At 26.0% G+C, this 26,792-nt stretch overlaps 1 protein-coding gene across 1 annotated transcript in view; it reads right to left on the reverse strand.

Moving 5' to 3' along the window:
• Positions 1 to 11,093: 11,093 nt before the first annotated feature.
• The window catches only part of LOC113372377 (myc protein-like), a gene marked incomplete in the record, with an annotated part of 72,424 nt that continues 56,725 nt past the window's right edge, over positions 11,094 to 26,792 (reverse strand). Inside the window, 6 exon segments of the mRNA XM_026612698.1 lie at positions 11,094 to 11,237; positions 14,867 to 14,994; positions 15,184 to 15,408; positions 16,913 to 17,044; positions 17,128 to 17,322; positions 21,031 to 22,302. Coding sequence (XP_026468483.1) covers positions 11,094 to 11,237; positions 14,867 to 14,994; positions 15,184 to 15,408; positions 16,913 to 17,044; positions 17,128 to 17,322; positions 21,031 to 22,114 — 1,908 coding nt within the window.

Here is a 26,792-nt window from a genome sequence, read left to right on the forward strand (position 1 = left end):
CGGATAACATTTCAACAGCAAATATATCTCACGTTAGCAAGGAATTTTGTCTGTTTTATAAAGGAAAAGTTACTTATTACAAATTTATCTTTTTTACAACACCTTGTGGATGTTGTTAGCTGGTATCATTACATTTTAAAGAGATGTTTTACATTGTTACATGAATTTTTGGATTACATTACTATTATCAAGAGTCATGTGTTTTCCCTGTGGCGATAGTGACTGCATGCACATTCATTCTTATTGATGATAACTCTTTAATTAATACTGCATCAACTTGATAGATTTTTATATAAATACAATAGTCGAATAAGTTTGCACTAAATATTATTAAACTAATTATTACACAATTGCTTTGGCTACATGTTTAAGAGACATTTTCTCAATATTTATACTTTTGTTCTTCTAATGTAATTATTTTATTATTCGAGTTGATGCAGTTTGATTAAAGGTTGAAAGAGTTGATTTGAATAAAACAAAACATTTTCGTCATTTCATTCAATATTTAAATTTAAATCCTTTTTTATTTGATTTTGAAACGTTTTAAAGTAATGAATAATTTTTAAAGTTTTTACAATTCTAGTTTGTTTCAAATAATTATTAATTTACATTTTTAAAGTTTTGTTGAATTCAAATCAATTATATTTGTTTGTGTCTCGATTAATTGTAAAGGTTTCACATTTTCATCAAGTCATATCAACAATTTTGATTCGATTAAGATAATTTTTTGGATTCAATTAACATCATATCATCGATTAATTAAATAATTCTTTCAAATATTTTTTTTTTCTAAGTCCAAATTTTCTGATTTAATTCTTTCGAATAATTTTTTTTTTTTCTAAGTCCTTTCAGATATTTTTTTTTTCTAAGTCCAAATTTTCTGATTATAATTCTTTCGATTTTTTTTTTTTTTTAAGTCCTTTCAGATCATTTTTTTTTCTAAGTCCATATTTTCTGAAACCTTTTCAATTAAGACAGACGAGTTATTTATGCATGCTGTATTATCCCAAAGCCAACATTCGAATGAATGAGGCTCACATTGAATATTTCACAACGAGAAAATTTTATTGGGGCAAAGTTAAATATTTTAACTAAGTCCCAGTAATTTTTTCTCGTTGTGAAAATTTCAACGTGGACTTGATTTCATTTGAGTGTTGGTTTTGGGAATTGGTGTGAGGGAACACTAAAAAAACATAAAAAAGTTTCAACGCTGAACAGAAAAGAGAAAAATTGACCTGGGACTTAGGGGGTTTTTTTTAGGCTCCCACCTCCCCCTTCTCCCTCCTCCTCCTCCTCTTTCCCCTTTTTTTCCCTTTTTTCCGCTTTTTTCACATTTTTTTTCCTTTTTTGGTGTTTTTTTTTCGCATGTTGTGGTTTTTGGGCAGATTTTTGGGTCCGGCATGCATCTTCCGCAATGTGTCTCTCTGCATGTAACCTCTCGCATCATGGACCTCTGGTTGACCATCACTTGGTGTGTTCGTTTCAGGACCTTTGCGCTCGCCAACAGCCGGTCACCAGCACTGCTCCATTTTTTTCTGCTTCAGAGTTGCTCGTCGTCGCCTTTAGCCGGATTCGATCCTGCTCACCTTGTGCCTCCAGAGTTATTCACCGAGTATGCGGTCCCTTAAACCACTCGGCTATTTGAGTTATTGATGATAAAAGTTATTTTCATTCTCATATTGTATTAATATTGAATTTTAATAAAGAATATGTATCATACACATCTCTCTTATTCATCACCCTTGTCTACCCTTCTCTTTCCCCAGTTCTTCCTCTACTTTAATCATCTCTCTCTTTATGTATCTCTCTTACAGTCAAGTGCGAATCTTGAGTTTTTGTTTTTCAGAAATATTCTAAGTGTCAAGGTCGAAATGCGACACCTGAATTTAATATTTTGAACTAATATTTGTCGATTCCGAAAAACTAGGATTCGAATTTTTCAGCCGAGTCTTTGGGATTCGATCCGAGAGACCTTTAGCCAGTCAACGTGATGTCGACGACTAAACGCTCTCGGCTATTTGCTTGTCATAGAATACAAATTTTTTTTGGAAACGCTTTTTTCTAATTCGGGAAGGACTGTTGAAGTTTGACAGCTTCAAGTATTTTGTGAAGACCTTTGCATCAGGCGCTCCACTATAGTTATTTAAATTTAATCAATCCGCCATCTGAATTTATTTCTTTGAACTAACATTTGATCATTTTGAAAAACTTTAGACCAGTTATTCTTCATTAACACAGAATTACTTCTACTGGAATCGATCTGAAGAACATCCGACTACCACGATGACCACTTAACGCTCTTGGCTATTTAGTCGGTTGAGACGAAAGGTTTTGATAGCAATGCCTATTGCCCATTTCAAGGATTTAAAGATTTTTGAAAATTAAATATTTTGCTTCTTTTCCCTGCATTTCGAAAGGATTTTTTATATTATCTGCAGATTCGAACTGCCGACAACACCATCGGAGCACCACTGCTACTCAACGAGCTCGGCTATTCGTCCCATGGCTAAATAGATTTAATGCGGAAGTCTTTTGTCTACTTTGAGGTACAAAACATTCGGCAAATTAATTTTTTTTCCTTTCGTTCTTTCGCACAGGACTCGAACTAGACACAACACCAGCGGACAATTGACAAACGTCTGCTCCTCAACGACCTCGGCCACGTATCTGTTTCACAAAACGCATTTTTGTGTTCTTATAAGGACTTCAATTTTGTCTTTAATATTTTATTAACCATTCAACCACAACTAATCGTTTATTTTCTTTCAGCTCCATACAAGTCCACTGAAGGACAATGGATCTACTATGAACAACTCATGAACAACTGGATAACTGGAACTACCACGAGGGTTGGGACTCGAACTGGATCACCCTGGACTCGATGATATTAGTGAAGTCCTTCAGCCGTTTCGGCTACCGAGATGCAAAATGGCCGCCGACTATATGGGAGGACACTGAGAATGGATTTATGGCAAATGTGGGGGTGAAAAAATACTGGAAATTGAAAAAGTTGCCGGAGGGGTTGCAGAATGATGGCATACGATTCTTCAGAAATGTACGGATTTCGAGCGGGGGGTTCCAGGGGGGAGAATTTTGTCCGTTTTTTGCTCAGAACACCCCAAAGTGATGATTTAAAAATTTCACGCGTATTTGGGGTTGTTCAAACCCTAATGTTCTCTTTTATAATAATTAGAATGGAAATTACATGTACAATTAGCAATTATTGAACAAATAGTTTATAAACATAATAATTAAATAGTTAAAATTGATTTTTATACAATATATAAATTAATTAAGTATGTTTGAGATTATAAAAACTGGACCTAAAATTATTATTATTGTTATAATATGTATTAAATATATATTTACTCAATATTTAATATTATTTAAACTTATATTGTGTTGATTTAAATAAATATATAAATTAAAATGCATATTTTTTTTATTTATATTTTGTATATTTAATAAAATTTGGTATATAATTTAATTCGTATTTTATAAAGACTTAAGTAGAGTCTATGTATATTTTTTTCAGTTTTTGCCACATTTTTTAATTAAATAATTAATAAAACAACAAAAAGTCCTCTTAAATATTTACTACACCTCCATGTGTTTATTAGGCAGTATGGACTCCCTAATAAAATTGGTACAGTCAGCTTCAAATTGACAAGGAGTCGTCTGCGCTCGCAACTATCTCTCTATAAATTGATATATAACTGGCGATGGACTCCCTAAAACACACACGTATTCTTGAATCCACCAATCACGTGTATTCAATACACGCACACATACACAATGTGTATTTCATAGACGCTGGCGCTACTCTAAACTCGGTGGCTTCGAGCGGAACTAACGTCGGCTATGAGAATCTTATTGGAATTTATATATCGCTCATAGAATCTCATAGGAATTTATATATCGCTCATACAATTATTATAGAGGTGTATATATGAGTGTATTTATGATATTATATCTCACATATAATTATATATATGAGAAGTGTCTATGAAAATCTGTAGGTATCTATCCATGGATTTATATACTGGCATTTATATATGGGACCGTAGTTCATATATCGTGAATATATGTATATATATTTCTCTTCATATAAAAGATTTATATATCGTGTATATATGAAGTGTAACGGGTTGCATATGCTGTTAGGGGTTTGAAATCAAGTTTATTAGAGGTGTGCTATGAGAATCTTATATATATATATATATATATATATATATATATATATATATATATATGTGTGTGTGTGTGTGTTTGTGTGTATGAAATAAATCAGAATCGTAGATTAAAAATATTAAAAATATATATATATATATATATATATATATATATATATAAATTAATTGAAACATATCTTTTATATTTTAATGCATTTAAATCAAAACCACTGCTCACTGAAAATAAACATGTATATATATGTATATGTATATATACATAATAGATAATAAAACAAATGCAATTTAGTTTAATTATTTATAAGTCCAAATAATACATGAATTCACATTAACAAGGAACTTAACATAAAAAATATTCCATTATAAAATTTAACACAAAAATATAATTCATAAATTCATCATCATTATTAATAATAATAATGAAATAAAAATAACAATCTTCAGGACATTTTCTTGTATTGTATTTCATTTCTTTTTTATTTTTTTGTATATTTATATTTTTTTAAGTAAATAATTATAAAACAATGTTATAATAAATTGTTACTCTAGTTTTTTTTTTATTATTTTTCTTCTTCAGTATGTAGTTATGTAAATATATATAAATTTAGCAAATTAATATTAATATCAACAGTTCATGATCATATTTTAAGCTTAATAAAATAAATATATACATCTTCTGCTAATGCACTTCTATCAGAGGTCCGTGAGGTCAGCATTTTATTAAGTTTTTGTAATTAATTTCATTCAATTTTATTATTACAATGGCCATTAATTAATTAAATAAATTCTTCAGTAAAAAAATACACACATAAACGTTAAATGCTTTCAGTTTTGAAAAGAGAACTTCCATTGTGACTCAATAATATAAAAGACCAATAAGTATCGAGATCGTCTCAATGTGAAGTATAATTTTTTGTCCATCGCCTTCAACGGAGATGCATTTTCTATGTTTTCTATTTTTTTTTATATATTTTTTTAAGTAAAACTTCTTAAGAAAAATAGACAGGGACACTACCAAATGGTAGACAATGATATAAATTATTATATATATATATATATATATATATATATATATATATATAAAACCCTCTATTTCCTTTACAAAGTTTCACTCCTCGCCAACAATTTCTATCCAAATCACAATGGCATTGCTCGTCACAAAAAAAATGTACATTCAAATGTATATATACATAACTCTATTCTTAATTCTTATTCAATATTTAAGATTAGGCTCACAAGACTAAAATTTGTTCATGACTAATAATAATATATGTACACGGTTATAAACATATCAAACAAAATACTTAATCGCCGAAAACAAAACTTAAACATAAAAATTTATATATATAGTCCCTTGTTACATAGTCATATATACTTACTTATGCTAACTAAATAAAGCACGAGGCTCTACTATAAAAAAATATAATAACAAAAAATTCATATTAAATCAAAACAAATACATAAACTATGTAATAACAATGAAATTCTATCTATATACAAAAAATGCAGGGGAGGGATAAATGATACTTTGAAATAAATTTATCGTAATCCATTAATTACATTTTTAATTCATAATATACCATTGATAATAATTAATGGACTACTTTTCTATTTAATGATGTGAAATGGTAATGTATTAACGTTTGTTAATGTTTTTGCATGTCTATGATAGTAAATATTACTAAAATTTGTTAAATACAACTTGTATTCGTCTTGGAAATTGTTAAAATGCTTACTAAGTCCCAGGATTTTATAAAGTAATAGATTTACTTTGTGTTTTGTATCTTATTTGTAATCAATACTAATTTCTAATTTAAACCAAACGATTTTTACTTAGTTTTTTGTTTAAAAACTTTCTTGCAGTTTCATTCTCATAACTCTTTATCTGGTTAAAATATTAATATTCTTTTCTTAAGTAAATAAATTTGAATAAAATTTGCAAATAAATTGCATAATAACAATTTATATAGAATTATACATATAGAATCTTTTTTTAGTAGAAAAAAAGATTGTTATCAAGTTATTTGTTGAAACGTTTAAACACTTTTGCAATTTTATTCTAATATCTTTTTATCTGGTTAAAATGTTAATATTATTTGTTTAACCAAATAAATCTAAATAAAATTTGCAATAAAATTGTATAATTTGAATTTGTATAAAATATTGTGCTATTAATTTAATTTAAAGATTTCATTGGCAAATTCTTTATGGAAGTGTTGAAACACTTTTTCAGTTTTATTTAAATAACTTTTTATTTGGTTAAAATAGAATATTCTTCTCTCAACCAAATAAATTTAATTAACCCTAAATTGTAATTAACCAGGATTTTTTTCAAAACCAAGTAAAGTATTAATTTTACTTTGCATTTTATAATTTAAAATCCAATAATTAATTTAGCCGAATAAACGATTTTTAGTCAGTTTTTTGTTTAAACATTTTTGCAGAAAAGTGTGGAACATTCTATCAATTTTATTCTAATAACTTTTTATCTGATTAAAATAGAAAATTCTTTCCTTTTACCAAATGATTCCTGATAAAATTTTCAATAAAAATGCATAATTACAATGTATATAAAATTATGCATATTTAGTAGAAAAAAATATTTTTATCAAGTTATTTGTTAAAAAGTTTAAACATTCTTGCAGTTTTATTGTAACATTTTTTTTCTAATCAAAATAGAATATTCTTTCTTTTTTCCAAATAAATTTTGATAAAATTTGCAAAAAAAACTGTATAATTTAGAATTTTAATAGAATGTCACACTAATAATTTATTACAAGACTTTTATCAAGTTCTTTTGTTTAAATGTTTAAATACTTTTGCAGCTTTTTTTATTCTAATATCTTTGTATCCGGTTAAAATAGAATTCTTTTAATAAACCAATAATTTTTTTATAACCAAAGTAATAATTTTACTTTTTAAAATGCGTTTTTTGTTTAAACATTCTTACAGTTTTATTCTCATAACTTTTTATCTGGTTAAACTAGAATATTCATTTTTTTAAACAAAAAAATCTTAATAAAATTTGTAATAAAACTGCATAGTTCACATTTTTCTAGAATGTTGCATTCAAAATCTTTTTCTTTAGTGGAAAAAAATATTTTCTTTTATCAAGTTCTTTGTTAAAATGTTCAAACTCTTTTGCAGTTTTATTCTAATAACTTAATCTGATTAAAATATTAATATTCTTTTATTAACTAAATAATAAATCTTGATAAAATTTGCAATAAAACTGCATAATTACAATGTATATAAAATTATGTATATTTAGTAGAAAAAAAGATTTTTATCAAGTTCTGATTTTTTTTATCAAGAATGTTTAAATGTTCTACCTAAAATCTAATTATACAGTTTTATTATAAATTTTATTCAGATTTTTTTGTTTAAAAAAAATGAATATTCTAGTTTAATCAGATAAAAAAATATTAGAATAAATTTGAAAAATGTTTTTAAACATTTTCACAAAAAGTATTTGCCAAGAAAATTTTTAAAATAAATTATTAGTGAAACATTATAAAAAAAATCTAATTATACAGTTTTATTGCGAATTTTATTAAGAATTATTTAGTTAAAAAAAAGAATATTCTATTTCAACCAGATAAAGTTATTTGAATAAAACTGATAGAACGTTTCACACTAAAGAATCTATGTGTATACTTTTATAAAAATTCTGATTTTACAGTTTTATTGCAAATTTTATTAAGAATTATTTAGTTAAAAAAAAGAATATTCTATTTCAACCAGATAAAAAGTTATTTGAATAAAACTGATAGAACGTTTCACACTAAAGAATCTATGTGTATACTTTTATAAAAATTCTGATTTTACAGTTTTATTGCAAATTTTATTAAGAATTATTTAGTTAAAAAAAAGAATATTCTATTTCAACCAGATAAAAAGTTATTTGAATAAAACTGATAGAACGTTTCACACTAAAGAATCCATGTGTATACTTTTATAAAAATTCTGATTTTACAGTTTTATTGCAAATTTTATCAAGAATAATTTGGAAAAAAGAAACAATATTCTATTTTAATTAGTAAAAAGATATTAGAATATAACTGCAAAAATGTTTAAAGAAAATACTGACTAAAAATAATTTAAGAGGTTAAATGAATTATTGGTTTTTAAATTACAAAAGGCATTTTACAAAGTAGAATTATTATTTTACTTCGTTATAAAAAAATCCTGTTTTATTAAAATTTATTTGGTTAAGCAAAGAATATTCTATATTAACCAGATACAGGGTTAAAAGAAGAAATTAAAAAAGCAGAAGCTGGTAATGATGAAGACCAACAAAATGAAATAAAGATAAAGGAGATAAATAAATAAATTACTAAGGCATTGTGAAAATATTTCTGTACGTGTAGTTATAAAACATTAAAGATATGTGCAAACCATTTCATAACCCCAAAAATACAGCTGAATTCTCATTGTAATTCAAAAAAGGATTTCAATTGGACATGTTTTCCCGATTTTGCTGATGAGAAGCCACAATCTGAATTATTTGCTATTAGATTTAAAAATATAGAGAGTCTGGAAAAGTAAATTTGAGGAAGCAAAGCATATAGTTAAAACTAAAGGATGAATCCGACTCTGATAGTGATTCGACAGGTGGCAAAAATTCATTGGGAGGTGAATTGAACCCAACCAAATCCCTTGAAGATGATAATTCTGCTGCGATGATTATTAAATCAGTGAAAGAATTAACAATTAAAAAAGATTGACTGTTGCAAAAAAAAAATTAAAATACTGGCAAATAAAAGGTTGTCAAATACCTCCCTTCCGCTTTTTTGCTCTTGGTTTTTAATACAAAAAGGCGGAAGGGAGATATTTGACAACCTTATATTTTTATTTGGCATGAATTACCATTTTTGTTGAGAAAAAAAATTATCCTAAAGAAATTGTCTTTTCTTCTTGGCAAATGAATCCAATATATTAATTTAATTTGAAGATTTCGTTGGCAAATTCTTTGTGGAAATGTTTAAACACTTTAGCAGTTTTTTTTCATATTTTTATCTAATTAAATTAGAATATTCTTTCTTTTAACCGAATAAATCTGAATAAAATTTGTAATGAAACTGTATAATTAGACATGCAAAATCTATTTTTTTTAAAGATTTTGATCGAGTTCTTCATTGAAATCTTTGGATATTCTATCAATTTTATTCTTATTACTTTTTATCTGGTCAAAATATAAATATTTTTTTCTTTACTGAAAAAATCCAAATAAAATTTGTAATAAAACTGTAAAATGAGTATTTATATATAATTTTGCACATAGAATCTTTTTTTTAAAAGATTTTGAACGAGTATTTTGTCAAAATGTTTAAACACTTTAGCAGTTTTTTTCATATAACTTTTTATCTGGTTAAAATATTAATATTTTTTCTTAACCGAATAAATCTAAATAAAACTGTAAAATTTGTGAGTATATATATATATATACTTGCAGTTTTATTCTTATTTTTTATCTAGTTAAAATAATATTTATATTATAGTTTAACCAAAATTTTTCTGAATAAAACTGTTTAATGTTATAAAATGTTCAATAATAATTTAATTCATTTAGCAAATTCTTTGATGATTCGTCAAAACATTTTTGCACTTTTAATAATATCAAACTATTTGTTCGATTAAATTAGAAATTTATTCTTTCTTTTAACCAAATAAATCTTAATAAAACCGTATCATTAATATTTATATAGAAGAGTCTTATTAAGAAACAAAAGATTCCTAACAAGTTCTTTGTTAAACAGTTTAAACACTTTTGCAGTTTTATTTGCTAAACTTTTAATTTGATTAAAATATTAATATTCTTTGTTTAACCAAATAAATATAAATAAAATTTATAATAAAGCCGCAAAATTAGAATTTTGTTAGAATTTTGCAATAATTTTGTAAGAATTTTGCATGAATTAATTTTCTTGCACTTTTTCTCATACAAATTTTTCAGAATAAAATCAAACATTCTTTTTTTTAATCAAATAAATCTAAATAAAATTTGTAAAACTTGATAATAGTATTTTTGCAGAATATTTCATATAGAATTTTCTTTTTTGCAAATATTCGATTAAACATTCTTTCAGTTTTAATCATTAGAATTTTTATAGCATGTTGCAAAATAATTCTAAAAATTCTTAAACAAATATTCAAATGTCACGTGTAATATTAGAATAGTTTTATAGTCAAAACCTTTTTGAAAACTATTCTAAAATATTTGTTTTAAGCATTAAAATCTATATCTAGTCTGTATAATTAGAATTTTTATAAAATGATACATAAAAATGCTTAAACAAATATAAAAATATCACATTATAAAACAATTTATCTATTTTTACTTATTTTTTCAAATTATCAATAGAATAATTTAGTTGTAGTAAATAATCGTAGTCAAAAATATTTGTTTTAATATAATTTCATAAAAGTAATAATTATAATGCAACGCACAAAAATTCTACAAAAAATAATAATTTTATTTACTTTCATTCATAATATTTTTTAAGCAGAAATTTTTAAACGAGTCAAATAATAATTTATCTTAGTCATTGTCAGTTGTCATTTTCTTATAGCAAAAATATAAATTTTTGTTTTCGTCAAATAAATTATTCAATTTATCAAAAAAAATCCAGGTCATTTAATCATTAGTCATTTAATTCCCAAGACGTTAACTAGTACGCAAGCTTTTCCAAAAAAAAATATGTACAGCTTATAAAAAAATAATTACCATAAATAATATTTCTGTCCAATATGAATTATATAATATCATTCAATCTAAATCATGCGTGAGTATGTGTGAAACGTAATGATTATTAAATGTACATGCAATTGTATGTGTGTATGTCAGTGAGTGATAATATATCTACAGAAACCTTTTTGATTTAATTAATAATGATTCGTTGTTTATGCTCTCGAACTTGCAAGTTCTCGCCTCAGCTCCCTGACTCGTTCCAAAAGTCTTTTTTGTTCCCTCTTTTGAAATTTCATCTCCTCCTCTCGTGCCCTCAGTTCTCGACAAAGGGCTCCTGCCTCTCTTAAAATTGACACCTGGATAGAAATAGATACATTAATAATAATAATATTATATATATAATATATATATATATATATATATATATATATACATACATATACATATATACATTATTATTATATTAATGAAATTATTTATTATTATTTTAGGGAAGAGATAAAGTGAGAATTGTCTGAAACTGTGTTGGATTTTCTAATAAATGTTGTAAGTTTTCTATAAATGTAATTTTTTTTAAATGTTGGAAGTTTTCTAAAAAATGTTGGAAGTTTTCTAAAAATATTGGAAGTTTTCTAAAAATGTAAGTTTTCTAAAAAATGTATACATTTTTGAAATATGCAAGTTTTCTAAAAATATTGTAAATTTATAAAAATGTAATGAATGTTCTAAAAATGTAAAACTTCGGTAAATTTTCTAAAAATGTTGTAAATGTGTTAAAAATGTTGTAAATTTTCTTAAAAACTGTTGTAAATGTTATAAATATAGAATTTTACTAAAAATATAAAATTTCTGCAAAATTTCTGTAATTTTTTTAAATATGTACATTTTTTAATAACTATTGTATATTTTCTAAAAGATTTAGTAAAGTTTCTAAAAATGTAAAATTTCTAAAACTGTTATAGTTTTTCTAAATATGTAAATTTTTTAAAATGTAACATTTCTTTCAATTTCCTAGAAAATGCAAAATTTCTGTAAATGTTCTAAAAATGTAAATTTCTCTAAAAATGTTGTAAATGTTCCAAAAATGTAAATATTGAAAATTTTCTCAAAAATTTGTAAATGTTGGAAAAATGTAAAATTTCTGTAAGTTTTCTAAAAATGTAAATTTTCTACAAAATTTAGTAGTTTCTAAAAAAAATTAGTAATGTTCGAAAAATGTTGTAAATTCCTTAAAAATTGTTGTGAATTTTCTAAAAATGTTAATAAACTTCTAAAAATGTTGCAAATTGTCTGAAAATGTTTTAAATTTCCTGAAAATAATGTAACTTGTCTGATAATGTTTTAAATTTCTTAAAATTGTTGTCACATGTATAAAAATGTTGTAAATTTCTTATAAGAATAAATTTTATAAAAATGGGAGTCTTTTTAAAATGTTTTAAATCACATAAAAATGTTTTAAATTTTCTAAAAATGTTGCAAATTTGTCTAAAAATGTTGCAAATTTGTCTAAAAATGTTGTCTCCTAAAACTGTTTTAAAATGCAAATTTTCTAGAAATGTGAAAATTTTGCAACAATGTTGGAACTGTTATAAAAATGGGAGTCTTCTTAAATCACATAAAAATGTTTTAAATCACCTAAAGATGTTGCAAATTGTCTATAAATGTTTTAAATTATCTAAAAATGTTTTAAATTATCTAAAAATATTGGAACAAGTCAAAAAATGTTTTTAATTTTCTAGAAATGTTGCAAATTGTTTAAAAATGTTGTAACTGGTCTTAAAATGTTTTAATTTGTTTTTAAATATTGTTACTAGTCTAAAAATGTTTTAAATTATCTAAAAGTGTTTTAAACATTTTAAAAATGTTGCAAAGTTGTCTGAAAATGTCGTCGCCTAAATCTGTTTTAAAATGTTAGATTTTCTAGAAACGTTGTAAATTTTCTAGCAATGTTGCAACTGTTTCTAAAATGTTGCAAATTGTCTAATAATTTTGTAAATTGTCTAATAATGTAGTAAATTGTCTGATAATGTTTTAAATTTCATTAAAAATGTTGGAATAGGTCTAAAAAGATTTTAAATGCTTAAAAATATTATAACATGTCCAAAAATGATTTAAATTATTTAAATGTTGTGAGAGTTCTAGAAATGTTTTAAATCCTCTAAAAATATTTGAAATCGTTTAAAAATGTCATAGATAGTTTAAAAAATTTGTAAACTGTATGAAGATGTTGTAAAATCGTCTAAAAATATTGTAAAACGTTGTAAATCGTCTAAACATGCTGTAACAGGTCTAAAAATAAATTCAAAAATAAAAATGTTATAAATTGTTTAAAAATGTTGTAACAGGTCTAAAAATTGTTTTAAATTATCTAAAAATGTTTTAAATTATCTAAAAATATTGGAACAAGTCAAAAAATGTTTTTAATTTTCTAGAAATGTTGCAAATTGTTTAAAAATGTTGTAACTGGTCTTAAAATGTTTTAATTTGTTTTTAAATATTGTTACTAGTCTAAAAATGTTTTAAATTATCTAAAAATGTTTTAAACATTTTAAAAATGTTGCAAAGTTGTCTGAAAATGTCGTCGCCTAAATCTGTTTTAAAATGTTATAGATTTTCTAGAAACATTGTAAATTTTCTAGCAATGTAGCAATTGTTTCTAAAATGTTGCAAATTGTCTAATAATTTTGTAAATTGTCTAATAATGTAGTAAATTGTCTGATAATGTTTTAAATTTCATTAAAAATGTTGGAATAGGTCTAAAAAGATTTCAAATGTTTAAAAATATTATAACATGTCCAAAAATGATTTAAATTATTTAAATGTTGTGAGAGTTCTAGAAATGTTTTAAATCCCCTAAAAATATTTGAAATCGTTTAAAAATGTCATAGATAGTTTAAAAAATTTGTAAACTGTATGAAGATGTTGTAAAATTGTTTAAAAATATTGTAAAACGTTGTAAATCGTCTAAAAATGTTGTAACAGGTCTAAAAATTGTTTTAAATTACCTAAAAATGTTTTAAAATATCTAAAAATATTTTAAATTATCTAAAAAATATTTGAACAAGTCTAAAAATGTTATAAATTGTCTAAAAATGTTGCAAATCCTCTAAAAATGCTATATATCATCTAAAAATGTTGTAAATTGCCTAAAAATGTTATAAATCATAAATGGCAAGCAACAACATTAATAAAGTTAGAAAAAGAAATAAAAATTCACTAAAAAAAATTTTCAACCATATTAAATTTTTAACTCCACATTAAGAAGTTTCACTTCTTTTGCACTATATATATACGTGGTCTGTTCAAAAAGTACCCGGAATTACTAATAATTAAATTTCGCGGGTCTGGAGTGTCTGATTGTCAAATTTTTTTTTTATTGTGTTGGTATACATGCCCCTAAAGTATGATGAAATTTTCAGCTATATTCACTGTTTACTTTGTCTGTGGTAGTCGCTAAGGTTCGACGTGTTTTTCTGAGCTCGGCGATTTTTACAATGGAAGAATTGAAAAGTCAAAGAATTTGTATTAAATTTTGCGTAAAAAATGAAATAAAGTGTTGCAAAGTGCAAAAATTCACCAGATATGGCTCCGTGTGACTTTTTTCCTATTCCCAAAGTTGAAGAGACCCATGAAAGGACGGCGGTTTTCCTCGATTGAAGAAAATCGCTGAGAGTGCTCAAGGACATATCAAAAAGTGAATATCAAGGGTGCTTCGAAAATTGGAAAAAACGCTGGCATAAGTGTATTATATCTGGGGGGGACTACTTTGAAGGGGACCACATTAATGTAGACGAATAAATAAATATTTTTTTTATTAGAAAAAACGAAAATTCCGGGTACTTTTTGAACAGACCACGTATATATATATATATATATATAATTTTTTTTTAATTAACATATCAATAAAAATAACTGAATTAGTACCATTCCAAAAGCATTAACAAATCTTATTATATTATTAATGAATATATAAAATTCTATTAACCTTTGGAGCCTTTTCTCGAGAGCTCAGTTGTGGAACTGCCTGTCGTAGTTCCTCGAACAAAACTCTGAGGCCAACTCTTCGCCTCCTCTCCATATCATTGTGGGCTGAACGAGAGGAACGCTCCACACCTTATCAAGAAATATTATCTTAACATCTCCAAAACAGTAAATAACAATATATGTACAATAAAAAAAAATTGATAAACTGATACAAAATGTTATATTATTTTCAATACAAATTAATTAGGTTGAAGTACAAAATAAATATTAATTCTATTACTACTTTTGTAGAACTATACGTCTATTATATAATCCTACCATTATGGTTGTTCCAGACGTTGTCATCATCGCTTCTTCGTTTCCTTCCTCGTTTCTTCATGGGTTTGAGTTGACTCGAAGAACTGCTCTCGTTTGCTGATGTTGAGAACTCCTGAGATTGCGAATAGTCCATGTCGAATTCATCATCAGAACTTGCACTCTTGTCCCTTTTCCTCTTTCGATTTGTTTTTGGATTCGATTTTGTCTTTGATGATGGAACCTCATCTGGGGGAAAAGAAATATAATAGTTAGACTAGTTGGTTTGGTATTTAGCCTTGAGGCAAGTTACATGAACTTCCCGATATGTGTAAATAATCGACTTAATCAATAAAATAGAAATTAACTCATGATCCATTAAAAGTATTCCGAGTAGATTTATTACACCTAATTGAAAACGAACAAACACGTTAACGCGGAGTATTTTCTAAAAGCAAAATTTCAAAGATTAATAATTTTTATAATTGAACCAGTTTCCTTAGGACTTTAATGGTTTATTATATTCATTAAGACCAAGTACTCTGTCGTTATACCGAGTAATTCGTCTAATTTTAATTTGGTGATTTTTTTAAAAATTTGGTGATTTTTTTAAAAATAAACTACTTGTCGTAAGGCTGTAATATTACAGTAAGTTCTATAAGACCATGATATATATCGCAAAAAAAAAGTTCCATGAAAATCGGCTTAATTTTTTTTTTCAACAGTTCATTATAAGAAAACGGCTCGGTAGATTTTCACCTAAAATTAATCAGTATCATTCCCAACTAATATCTTTCGAGCAGTTTTAGATTTTTTAAAATCGGTTCAGTACGATGAGCTTAAATGTGGACGAAAAGTTTAACACTTTTTTTTTCAAATTGCAAAGAAACGGCTTGGCAGATCGTCTCACAAAATTGACAAACGATAGTCCTCATATAAATACATCAAATGGCTTTGAAATTTCTGAAATCGGTCCAGCCGTTTTTGAGAAAATGTCGATCAAAGGTCTAATTTAGACAAATGCCAAAAAAACTATATCAATTTTTGAAAACTTTGACGAATTTTCAAAGTTAAACCAATTGTCGTAGGGCCGTAATATTTTAGTATGATCTAGAAGACTATGTTATCTACCGTCAAAAAAATAATCATAAAAATCGTCGAATTTTTTTTTTTTTTAACTTTATTACAAGAAAACGGCCCGGCCGATCTCTACCAAAAACTAATCAGCACGATTCCCAACCAATATCTCTCGAACGGTTTTTGAATTTTCAAAATCGATTCAGAATTGCGGGCTAAAACGTAGACGAAAATTTTTTCACTTTTCTGCGATTTATAAAGAAACGGCTTGGCCGATCGTCGCACAAAACTGACAAACAATAGTCCTCATCGAGATACTTCGAATGGCTTTTAAATTTTTGAAATCGGTCCAGCCGTTTTTGATAAAACGGCGATTTACGGCAAAAAATCTGTTCACATACACACGCACACACACACACACACACATACTTTTTCCAAATTCGGTCTCATTCGATTCAGAATGGCTTGAAATGTCGAGAAAACATAAAATTAGCGAATCGGATTTTTTGATGAAAACATAAACTTCTCCTTCGGGAAGTTAATAAAACAATATTAGGTTGTCAAATATCTCCCTTCCGCCTTTTTGTATTATAAACCAATAGCAAAAAAGCGGAAGGGAGATATTTGACAACCTAATATATAGTTACATAAAATAGGGACAATTAATTTTACTCACAATCATCATCAGAATCGTCCCTGCTGGAATTGTTATAAGACGGTCTAGACCTCGGTACAAGTGTTTTAAGACCACCAGGTTGTTTCACGATTTGGGATTCAGGAATGACATTTGATCTTCTTATAATCAAATCTGCAAAGGCAAAACAAAACATCATAAATCATCTATTTATTTATCACATCTCATGATTCATTTAAATCCTGTCCATTTATTACCATTGTTTATTCTGCTGCTGCTCTCGGAGATCTTCCTGGTGACTTCCAGTTGTAGTTGTCTTCTGTCCTGCTTCGATGGACATGTTGGCAGATTTGCTTTACCATTGTTGAAGGAACTGATGTTGGAATTGTAGTAACCAGAATCTGGTTGGTTGTGAGATACTCCTAAGGATACTACGTCGATTTCTTCCTCTTCTGGAAAAAATAAAGAATACACTGAGTTCTTGGACTCAAATTTCTTTGCACAATTGAAATTTTGAAAAATCTACTATGAGAAGATTTAGATAATTTTATCTAGTTTTGATATAACCAAAACCAATTGCAAAAAATCCACTTGAAAAAATGTTGCATTGAAAATAATGAAAAATGCCTTTGGTGTTAATAAAGCACCAGGATTGTAAGTAAAAGTTCTCAAGCTCATATTTCTTTTCCAAAGTTAAATTTTTAAAAATCCCTTTTAATAAAATATTTAAACAATTTTATCTATTTTTGAAATATCTAGAACCATTTGCTAAGAATCTACTCAAAAAAAAGTTGGTTTAAATATTGGTTTAAAAAGTTTGAAAAAATGTCCTTGGTGCAAATAAACAATTTGGCTGTAAGTGAAATTCTCGGAGTTATAATTTTTTTTATTTTTCAAAATATTGAAAAATCGGTTTAAATAAAAAAAATAGATACTTTTATCTATTTCCGAAATACCTAAAATCAATAGCAAAATCTACGAAGAAAAAAGTTGCTTCAAAAAATTTGAAAAAAAATTCTTGGTGCAAATAAAGCACCTGGACTGTAGATAAAGTTTGCGAGTTTGTATTTCTTTTCCAGAATAAAATTTTGAAAAATCGACTACTGCACGTTTTAGATAATTTTGTCTATTTTGGAAATATCTAAAACCAATTGCAAAAAATCTGCTAAGAAAGTTGCTTCAAAAAATATGAAAAAATGTCCTTGGAACAAATAAAGCAACTTGGCTGTAGATAAAAGTTTCCAGGCTTATATTTATTTTCCTAATTAAAATTTTCAAAAATCAACTATGACAAGATTTAGATACATTTATCTATATTTGAAATATCTAAGACCAAGTTCAAAAAATCTGCTAAAGAAAAAGTTGGTTTAAAGAAAATGAATTGTCCTGGATACTAATATACCAACTTGTGTAAGCAAAAGTTTTCAGTGCTATAATATCTTTATTTGCAAAAATTTTGGAAAATTGCTTTAAATAAAAATTTAGATAATTTTATCTACGAACAAAAAAGTTGCTTCAAAAATGTATTTAGTGCAAATAAAGCAACTTGACTGTAGATAAAAATTCCCAGGCTTACTATTCTTTTCCAACATGATATTTCAAAAAATCGACTATGACACATTTTAGATAATTTTATCTAATTTTGATATATTTAAAACCAATTGCATAAAAATTGCTAAAAAAAAAGTTGCACTAAAAAAGTAAACAAATGTTTTTAGTGCAAATAAAGCAAAATGACTGTAGATAAAAGTTCCCATGGTTATATTTTTTTCCTAAGTAAAATTTTGAAAAATTGACTACCATAAATTAGATAATTGTATCTACTTTCCAAATATCCAAAACCAATTGCAGAAAATATGCTAAGAAAAAAGTTGGTTTAAAAAAAATGAAAAAATGTCCTTGATACTAATAAAGCACCTGGACTGTGAGTGAAAGTTCTCTGGCTCATATTTCTTTTCCAAAATAAAATTTCTAAAAATCAACTATACCAAGATTTAGATACATTTATTTGTATTTGAAATATCTAAGACCAAGTTCAAAAAATCTGCTAAAGAAAAAGTTGGTTTAAAGAAAATGAATTGTCCTGGATACTAATATACCAACTTGTGTAAGCAAAAGTTTTCAGTGCTATAATATCTTTATTTGCAAAAATTTTGGAAAATTGCTTTAAATAAAAAATTTAGATAATTTTATCTACGAACAAAAAAGTTGCTTCAAAAATGTATTTAGTGCAAATAAAGCAACTTGACTGTAGATAAAAATTCCCAGGCTTACTATTCTTTTCCAACATGATATTTCAAAAAATCGACTATGACACATTTTAGATAATTTTATCTAATTTTGATATATTTAAAACCAATTGCATAAAAATTGCTAAAAAAAAAGTTGCACTAAAAAAGTAAACAAATGTTTTTAGTGCAAATAAAGCAAAATGACTGTAGATAAAAGTTCCCATGGTTATATTTTTTTTACTAAGTAAAATTTTGAAAAATTGACTACCATAAATTAGATAATTGTATCTACTTTCCAAATATCCAAAACCAATTGCAGAAAATATGCTAAGAAAAAAGTTGGTTTAAAAAAAATGAAAAAATGTCCTTGATACTAATAAAGCACCTGGACTGTGAGTGAAAGTTCTCTGGCTCATATTTCTTTTCCAAAATAAAATTTCTAAAAATCAACTATACCAAGATTTAGATACATTTATTTGTATTTGAAATATCTAAGACCAAGTTCAATAAATCTGCTAAAGAAAAAGTTGGTTTAAAGATAATGAAACATTGTCCAGGATACTAATATGGCAACTTGTGTAAGCAAAAGTTTTCAGTGCTATATCTTAATTTGCAAAAATTTTGAAAAATCGCTTTAAACAAAAAAATTAGACAATTTTATCTACTTTTCAAATATCAATTGCAGAAAATATGCTAAGAAAAAAGTTGGTTAAAAAATACACTTGGTGCAAATAAAGCAACTTGATTGTAAGTGAAAGTTTTCGGGCTTATATTTCTTTTCCAAAATGATATTTTGAAAAATTGACTATGACAAAATTTAAATTAATTGTATTTAGTTTTGAAATACCTGCGACCAATTTAAAAAAATCTGCTAAAGAAAAAGTTGGTTTAAAGAAAATGAAAAAATACACTTCGTGCAAATAAAGCAACTTGATTGTAAGTAAAAGTTTTCGGGCTTATATTTCTTTTCCGGAATAAATTTTTGAAAAATTGAATATGACAAGATTTAAAGAATTGCATCTAGTTTTTTAAATATCTAAAACCAATTTCAAAAAATCTGCTAAAGAAAAAGTTGGTATAAGAAAATGAAAAATTGTCCTGGATATTAATATAGCAACTTGAAAAGGTTTCAGTGCTATAATATCTTAATTTGCAAAAAATTTGGAAAATTGCTTTAAACAAAAAAAATTAGACAATTTTATCTACTTTTCAAATATCCAAAACCAATTGCAGAAAATATGCTAAGAAAAAAGTTGGTTAAAAAATATACTTGGTGCAAATAAAGCAACTTGATTGTAAGTGTAAGTAAGTTTTCGGGCTTATATTTCTTTTCCAGAATAAATTCTTGGAAAAATGAATATGAAAAGATTTAAAAAATTGTATCTAGTTTTTAAATATCTAAGACCAATTTCAAAAAATTTGCCAAAGAAAAAGTTGGTTTAAAGAAAATGAAAAAATGCCCTTGGTGCAAATAAAGCAACTTGACTGTAAGTGAAAGTTTTCGGGCCTATATTTCTTTTCCAGAATAAAATTATGAAAACTCAAGTATAACAATATTTAAACAATTGTATCTAGTTTTGAAATATCTGAGGTCAACTACAAAAAATCTGCTAGGAAAAAAGTTGGTTTAAAAAAAGGAAAAAATGCCCTTGATACTAATATTACGTTGTCAAATATCTCCCTTCCGCTTTATTGCTCTTGGTTTATAATACAAAAAGGCGGAAGGGAGATATTTAACAACCTTATATTAACAACTTGCGCAAGCGACAGTTCTCGGTGTTATAATATCTCAATTAGCAAAAATTTCAAAAAATTACTTTAAACAAAAAATGTAGACAATTTTATCTACTTCCCAGATATCCAAAACCAATACCAAAAAATCCACGAACAAAAAAGTTGCTTAAAAAAAATAATTTTTCTTCCACTTACCAGAGTCGGATGGTGTCTGCACTCCCAGCATGCCCATCATGTTCCTATCCAGAGATTTGTCCCTCACTCCGTCATGTTTCAATAAACTGTAACAATGATCAGTTTCACAAGGATTATTCCTTACAATCCTTTGCTGCTGCTCCTGCTGCTGCCTAAACCTGGTCAAGTCATTCGTCTTCTTAGGAGACACTGGCTCCTTTTTAATTTTAGTCTTAAGGTTAAAGGACTCTTCGTCTTCGCTGTCCATCTCTAATTTGATTTTGGTATTGTCGAAGCCGTTGAAGGATTTAAAAGTGAAGCATTCGTTGTCGGAGAACATGTCGTTGTCGAAGTCTAAACCAGATTCTTCGGAGTCACTTAAAGAGAATAGTTTTTTGTTGTTGAACAAATCGAAGTCGTTCTTGGTTTTGGTGTCGACAGGTTCTTGTTTAATTTTGATGTCAGGATTTAGTAAAATACTTTTGGTTTTGTTCTGGTCATCATCGTTTTCGTTCTCCTCGCTGCTGTCTGGTGGTGATGGGAACATATTGAATTTTTTATCAAAATTGTCGACATTGTCTTCGACTTGCTTGATGACTTGCAGCAAATTCAAGGAGTTAAAACCTTGGTTCACGGGTAACAAATTAGTTTGACCAATTTTTTTACCTGGCTGTGGAGGATTGTTGTACCTCGATCGCAACAGCAAGGACCTTCCAGGTTGTACAGGTTTGTTCAAACTTTGTTTATTCAACCTTTGTTCGTTGCAAGTCTTTTTGATGTTATTCAACAACAAACTATCATTATTAGGCTTCTTGGTTTCAACAGGCTCTTTTTTAACTACTGGTGTTTTGCTGATGGATTCATCAACACAACGTCCAGACCACATACAATCCCTCAACAAAAACTTATCAGCATTTGTGACATCCTCATCATAATGTTCTCCTGTTAAAATATCCTTATCAAAAAGTCCTTCACCATCCAAACTATCCCAATCTTCTCCACCAAAGAACTCTGTTTTGATAATACTATCGACATCTTCGAACAAATCGAATTTCTGCCACAAATCATCGGGGTTGAAAGTCGAGTCTTCGAAAGTCAGAGACATTTTTGTAGGTTTTATTAATTTTTTATCACAAATTTTAATATTAAGAGTATAAAACTAAGTCAAAACGAAAAACTAGTATTTCTAAAGGTAGTAAACTATAAATATCACAACAAAAACTATTTTGTAAACTAATGTAGTTCAATATAACTCTCAGGTTGGCAAATCTAATCTTCTATCACCAAGCTTTCCTGGAAAAAAAAATTAGCGATTAATTTTGGAAAAAAATGCTGTAGGGCATTTTAATTTAAACATTTATTTATTGTATCTCTTGTAACTTTTAAACCGTTTGTCTAATATGAATGAAATATTTGGCAAATTTGTTCAAAATTGAATTATCTATAATATTTCCTAACATCATAAGACCCTGCAGCAACTCGGTATACTTTAAAATTGAAAATAAAAAGTGATTTTCTAAGGCCCGCAACCCGAAGACTTATCGTTTCGGATACTTTTTATTCCACCATTTATATCTTTTAGTCGGTTCATCTGATATTTATAGAATGTTTGACAAATTTGTTCAAAATTAAATAATCCATAAAGTTGTCAAATATTATAAAACCCTACAACAACTAGGTGTACTTTAAAATCAATTTTGATGTCTTACATGAAACGTCGTACTACTGAATTTGAAGGTGCATTTATTTGTTCTATCTATCTATTACAACTTTCAAACTATTTGTCTAATTTAAATAAAATATTTGGCAAATTTATGCAAAATTAAATTATTTATAATATTTTCTAACATCATAAGACCCTACATCAACTCGGTATACTTTAAAATCGCATTAGAAAACACAAAACTAATCTTCCGCAATAGATACAAAACTTGGCTCGGTGCCAAAAGCAAATAATGCAATTTTCCAACTTTTCTTTAAATCGATATAAAACTTTTATAGAAAAAGAATTTAGATTTAGAAACTTTTATAAAATCGTAGAACAGAGTTCTTTTAAAAATATCTACAAGCAACTATTTAATAGTTTAATAATAAATTAATAAAACAATGTATTTTAAATAATAAATTCAAGTTTTAGTGTTAAAAATAAAATAAAGCTATTATATCCATATTTTTGTTTTAAAATTTAAAATTTTGTTTAGATAATTGTATAAACAAAATATTATCCACCTAATGTGTCTTTTTAGTGAATTTGTAAATTTTTATTATTAATTTTGTATCTTATGTTTTTGTTGATTATTTTATAAATTTTAATCATTTTATAAGAAATCCAATCAATTATTTTAAAAAAACACAAAAATCTAGATTTAAACGTCTTTTATAAAATCTTGTAGACGTTTCGACTCCCCATTTGTCCCATCATCAGTACAAATTAATAAAAAAAAAACAATCATATCATATAACTAAATATTGTTGTTTGTTTTAGATGTCTCAACATCTTTAACGATTTTTTTAATTACATGTGTACTAATGATGGCTAAAATAAGGTCTGCAAAATTCATTAAACAAAATTTAAAACCTAGGGGGGCATCCATTAATCACGTGAGCGAGTTTTTAAGCATTTTTGGACCCCCTCCTCTCCCTTGGTGATACATGGTGATATTCAAATTTACCCCCCCCCCCCACCAAACATCACGTGTAGTTTTAGTTACCTGATAAAATTGTAAAATTTTTATTTTTTGAAAAATGTTGACTTTTAAAAAAAAACAGTTAAAAAATAAATACACGTGATATTTTACTATACCCCTCCCTTCCCCATGTGATATTCGTGATTTTTGTCAAACCCCCCCTCCCCCCTAAAAACCTCACGTGATTAATGGACGCCCCCTAGTATAATTTTTTTCTTTTAATAATTAGATGGATACTTGAATAATAACATTTTTTATACAAAAATCTGAGAAAAAATAAAAATAAAAATAAAAAATAACAATTTATAAAAAAAACACAATCACATTGCATTGTTGCATTCATAACTCAATGTTGTTGTTTGTTTCTTTTTTTCTTTAAATAATAATTTTATTTAACGAGTTTTGTTTATTACTTATGCACTGATGATGACTAAAATAAGGTGTCAAAACGTGTGCAAAATTCATTAAACAAATTTTGAAACCCAGTATAATTGTTTTTAAACAAAATTTGAAACCTAGTATAATTTTTTCTTCTAATAACCAGATGGATACTTAAATAATAACATTTTTTATACAAAAATCTGAGAAAAAATAAAAATGGTTCGTTTATGCATTGGAGAGGACTAAAAAAGGGGTTCGAAACGTCTGTAAAATTTATTAGACAAAATGAAAAAACTGGATGCAAACATTATTTTAATACTATTATTAAATTATTATTCTTTTCCCAACAATAAATCCCCAAAAATAAAGAATATAAAACAGTTGTTTGTAATGTTTAATCTTAACGTTCGGAACTCGATACGTGCCATCATCAAGCTTTTATTCTGTGAAATTAATTTTAAAACAAAGTTTAAAAACTTAAAGAAATACCAAATGTTTTTAAAAAAATTGAAAAGCGATACACAAAAATTATTACCTATAATATATACACAACATACATACATACTATATATATATATATAGATAATATATATATATACAATTTCATTTGTATATAAAATATGTTAAATCGAACATGTCAACGTATTTTGATGTCATACGATTTGAAAATAAATTAAATACTTAAAAAATACTCAAGATATTTAAATTGTTTACAAATAGACATACAAATATACATACAAATATACATAAAATATAATATATATATATATATATATTATATATATATATTTCTAGTATTAACTAGTTAGTAGTTAGTGATTCAAAAACCGTTTCAATGACTCTTGGAAATAAATTCTTAAACTCACTTATTTGTTTGTAGATATACAAATATACATATATTATATACAAATATACATATATATGTATATACACAAATATATATATAAATTTTATTCAAATTCACACCCACACCTTGAATGAAACGTAAATGCTAATGAATACACACGTGCAATGTATTATTAGAAGTCATTCACTTTACACACGGAAAATACTAATATAACTACAAACTATTTTACAAATACTTTGTATAAGTAAAAAAGAAAAGAAAACTGGAATGGATACCACAATTTTCCTAAAACATTTAATTTTTCCTCCTAATTCCGATTGAGCAAATACTCGTTGAAATTACATACATAGCAGGCAGCTGTCGTATTATTATCTATTACATTATATCCGACAGATAAATAGATAATAATTTCCATGGAATTCGATTTCGCAAAATGGAAAAGGTCTAAATATCGCATTTAATAAGCCGACGGCTACAAAGTATTAAAGGACTCATTAGATGTAGAAATATTCGGAATATATACATTCATTCGAACAGAAATTGTAAGTCAAGTTTTGTACTGAAAGTAGAACGAATATTAATTGGGAACGATATTTATTTTTGTCCAAATTATATTAAATAATTTGTATTAGTGTAAATATATATTTAATATATATGCAATATAGTAGTACTGAAATATTATCAAGAAAGCCTCCTTTTGCTTTAACACAATAATAAAAATATTTTTTAATATTATTTAAATGATTATTTTAACATCTAGTAACAATAATAAACAATAACATAAATTTAAATAAAAAGAGTACAAAATAAAGGATAGTATTTTCATTAAAATAATATCCGTAGTATGATGATTTAATATAAAATAAAAAGCAAATAATAATAATAATAAAATTAATAACTAAAATAAATAAAATTTTTGAATAATAAAAATAATACTAGAAAAACCATAAAGCGGAGTAAAAACTATTAAAAAATATAAAACGCTCCATTTATATAATTATTTTATATATAAAAAAAAACAATTTTAGTGATGTGATGTTATTGCAATTAAGTTTAAGTTTCTTTTACTTTTTTCTTTTTATTTTTTCTTTATTTAATTTCTTTATTTTTAATCTATTTTTATTTATTTATTATTTATTATATTATTATTATTTCTTCCTGTGATTATTATTATTATGAAATAACTCTGATTGTATATAATATGAATGAATAAAAAAAAAGTTTAAGTAAAAAAATACTAAAATTTAATCAATTTTTGACGCCCTTAAAAAAATTAAAATAACATTGTGCAAATGCATTGTACAATTAACAATGCAGCAAGTTTTCTTTGAAATTTGCATTTTTTTTAAATGAAGAAAAGTTGTCAATTTTATTATTTATCATCAAACTAGATAGCTATGCAAAGAAAATATTTTTTTGCTTCATTTATATAAAATTAAAACAATCATCAGTAGCATGAACGCTTTCACTTTACCTACATAATTATTAACAATAAATTAATTTATATTATTTGAAAAAATTATTATTATTAATTTGGTGTTCGATATTGTGCAAGTATAAATTTCAAATTACAGTATTGTAGTACAAACGGTGTGACACAAAATTATTGCAAAACTCATATAAATTTCTCTTTCTTGTATTTATTAAATTTATTATATTTCTATTATATTATTTTTTATGTATTACTTCTGTTGCGGATCTGTTTTTTCGTTTTCATTCATAAATTTGACGTAATGTGTATGATTACAATTTGAATGTGTTTGGAAAATGAAAAGTGAAGTATTTTATATAGAATTTGTATTGCAGAAAAATTATCTCTATGCACGTACGGAGATCGCGATAATGCGAGCGCTGGTGACAAAATTTTG

Source organism: Ctenocephalides felis, unplaced genomic scaffold (assembly GCF_003426905.1).
Source record: "Ctenocephalides felis isolate EL2017-DRISC unplaced genomic scaffold, ASM342690v1 CF-g0.4_SCAFFOLD_01604, whole genome shotgun sequence".
Taxonomy (NCBI): domain Eukaryota; kingdom Metazoa; phylum Arthropoda; class Insecta; order Siphonaptera; family Pulicidae; genus Ctenocephalides; species Ctenocephalides felis.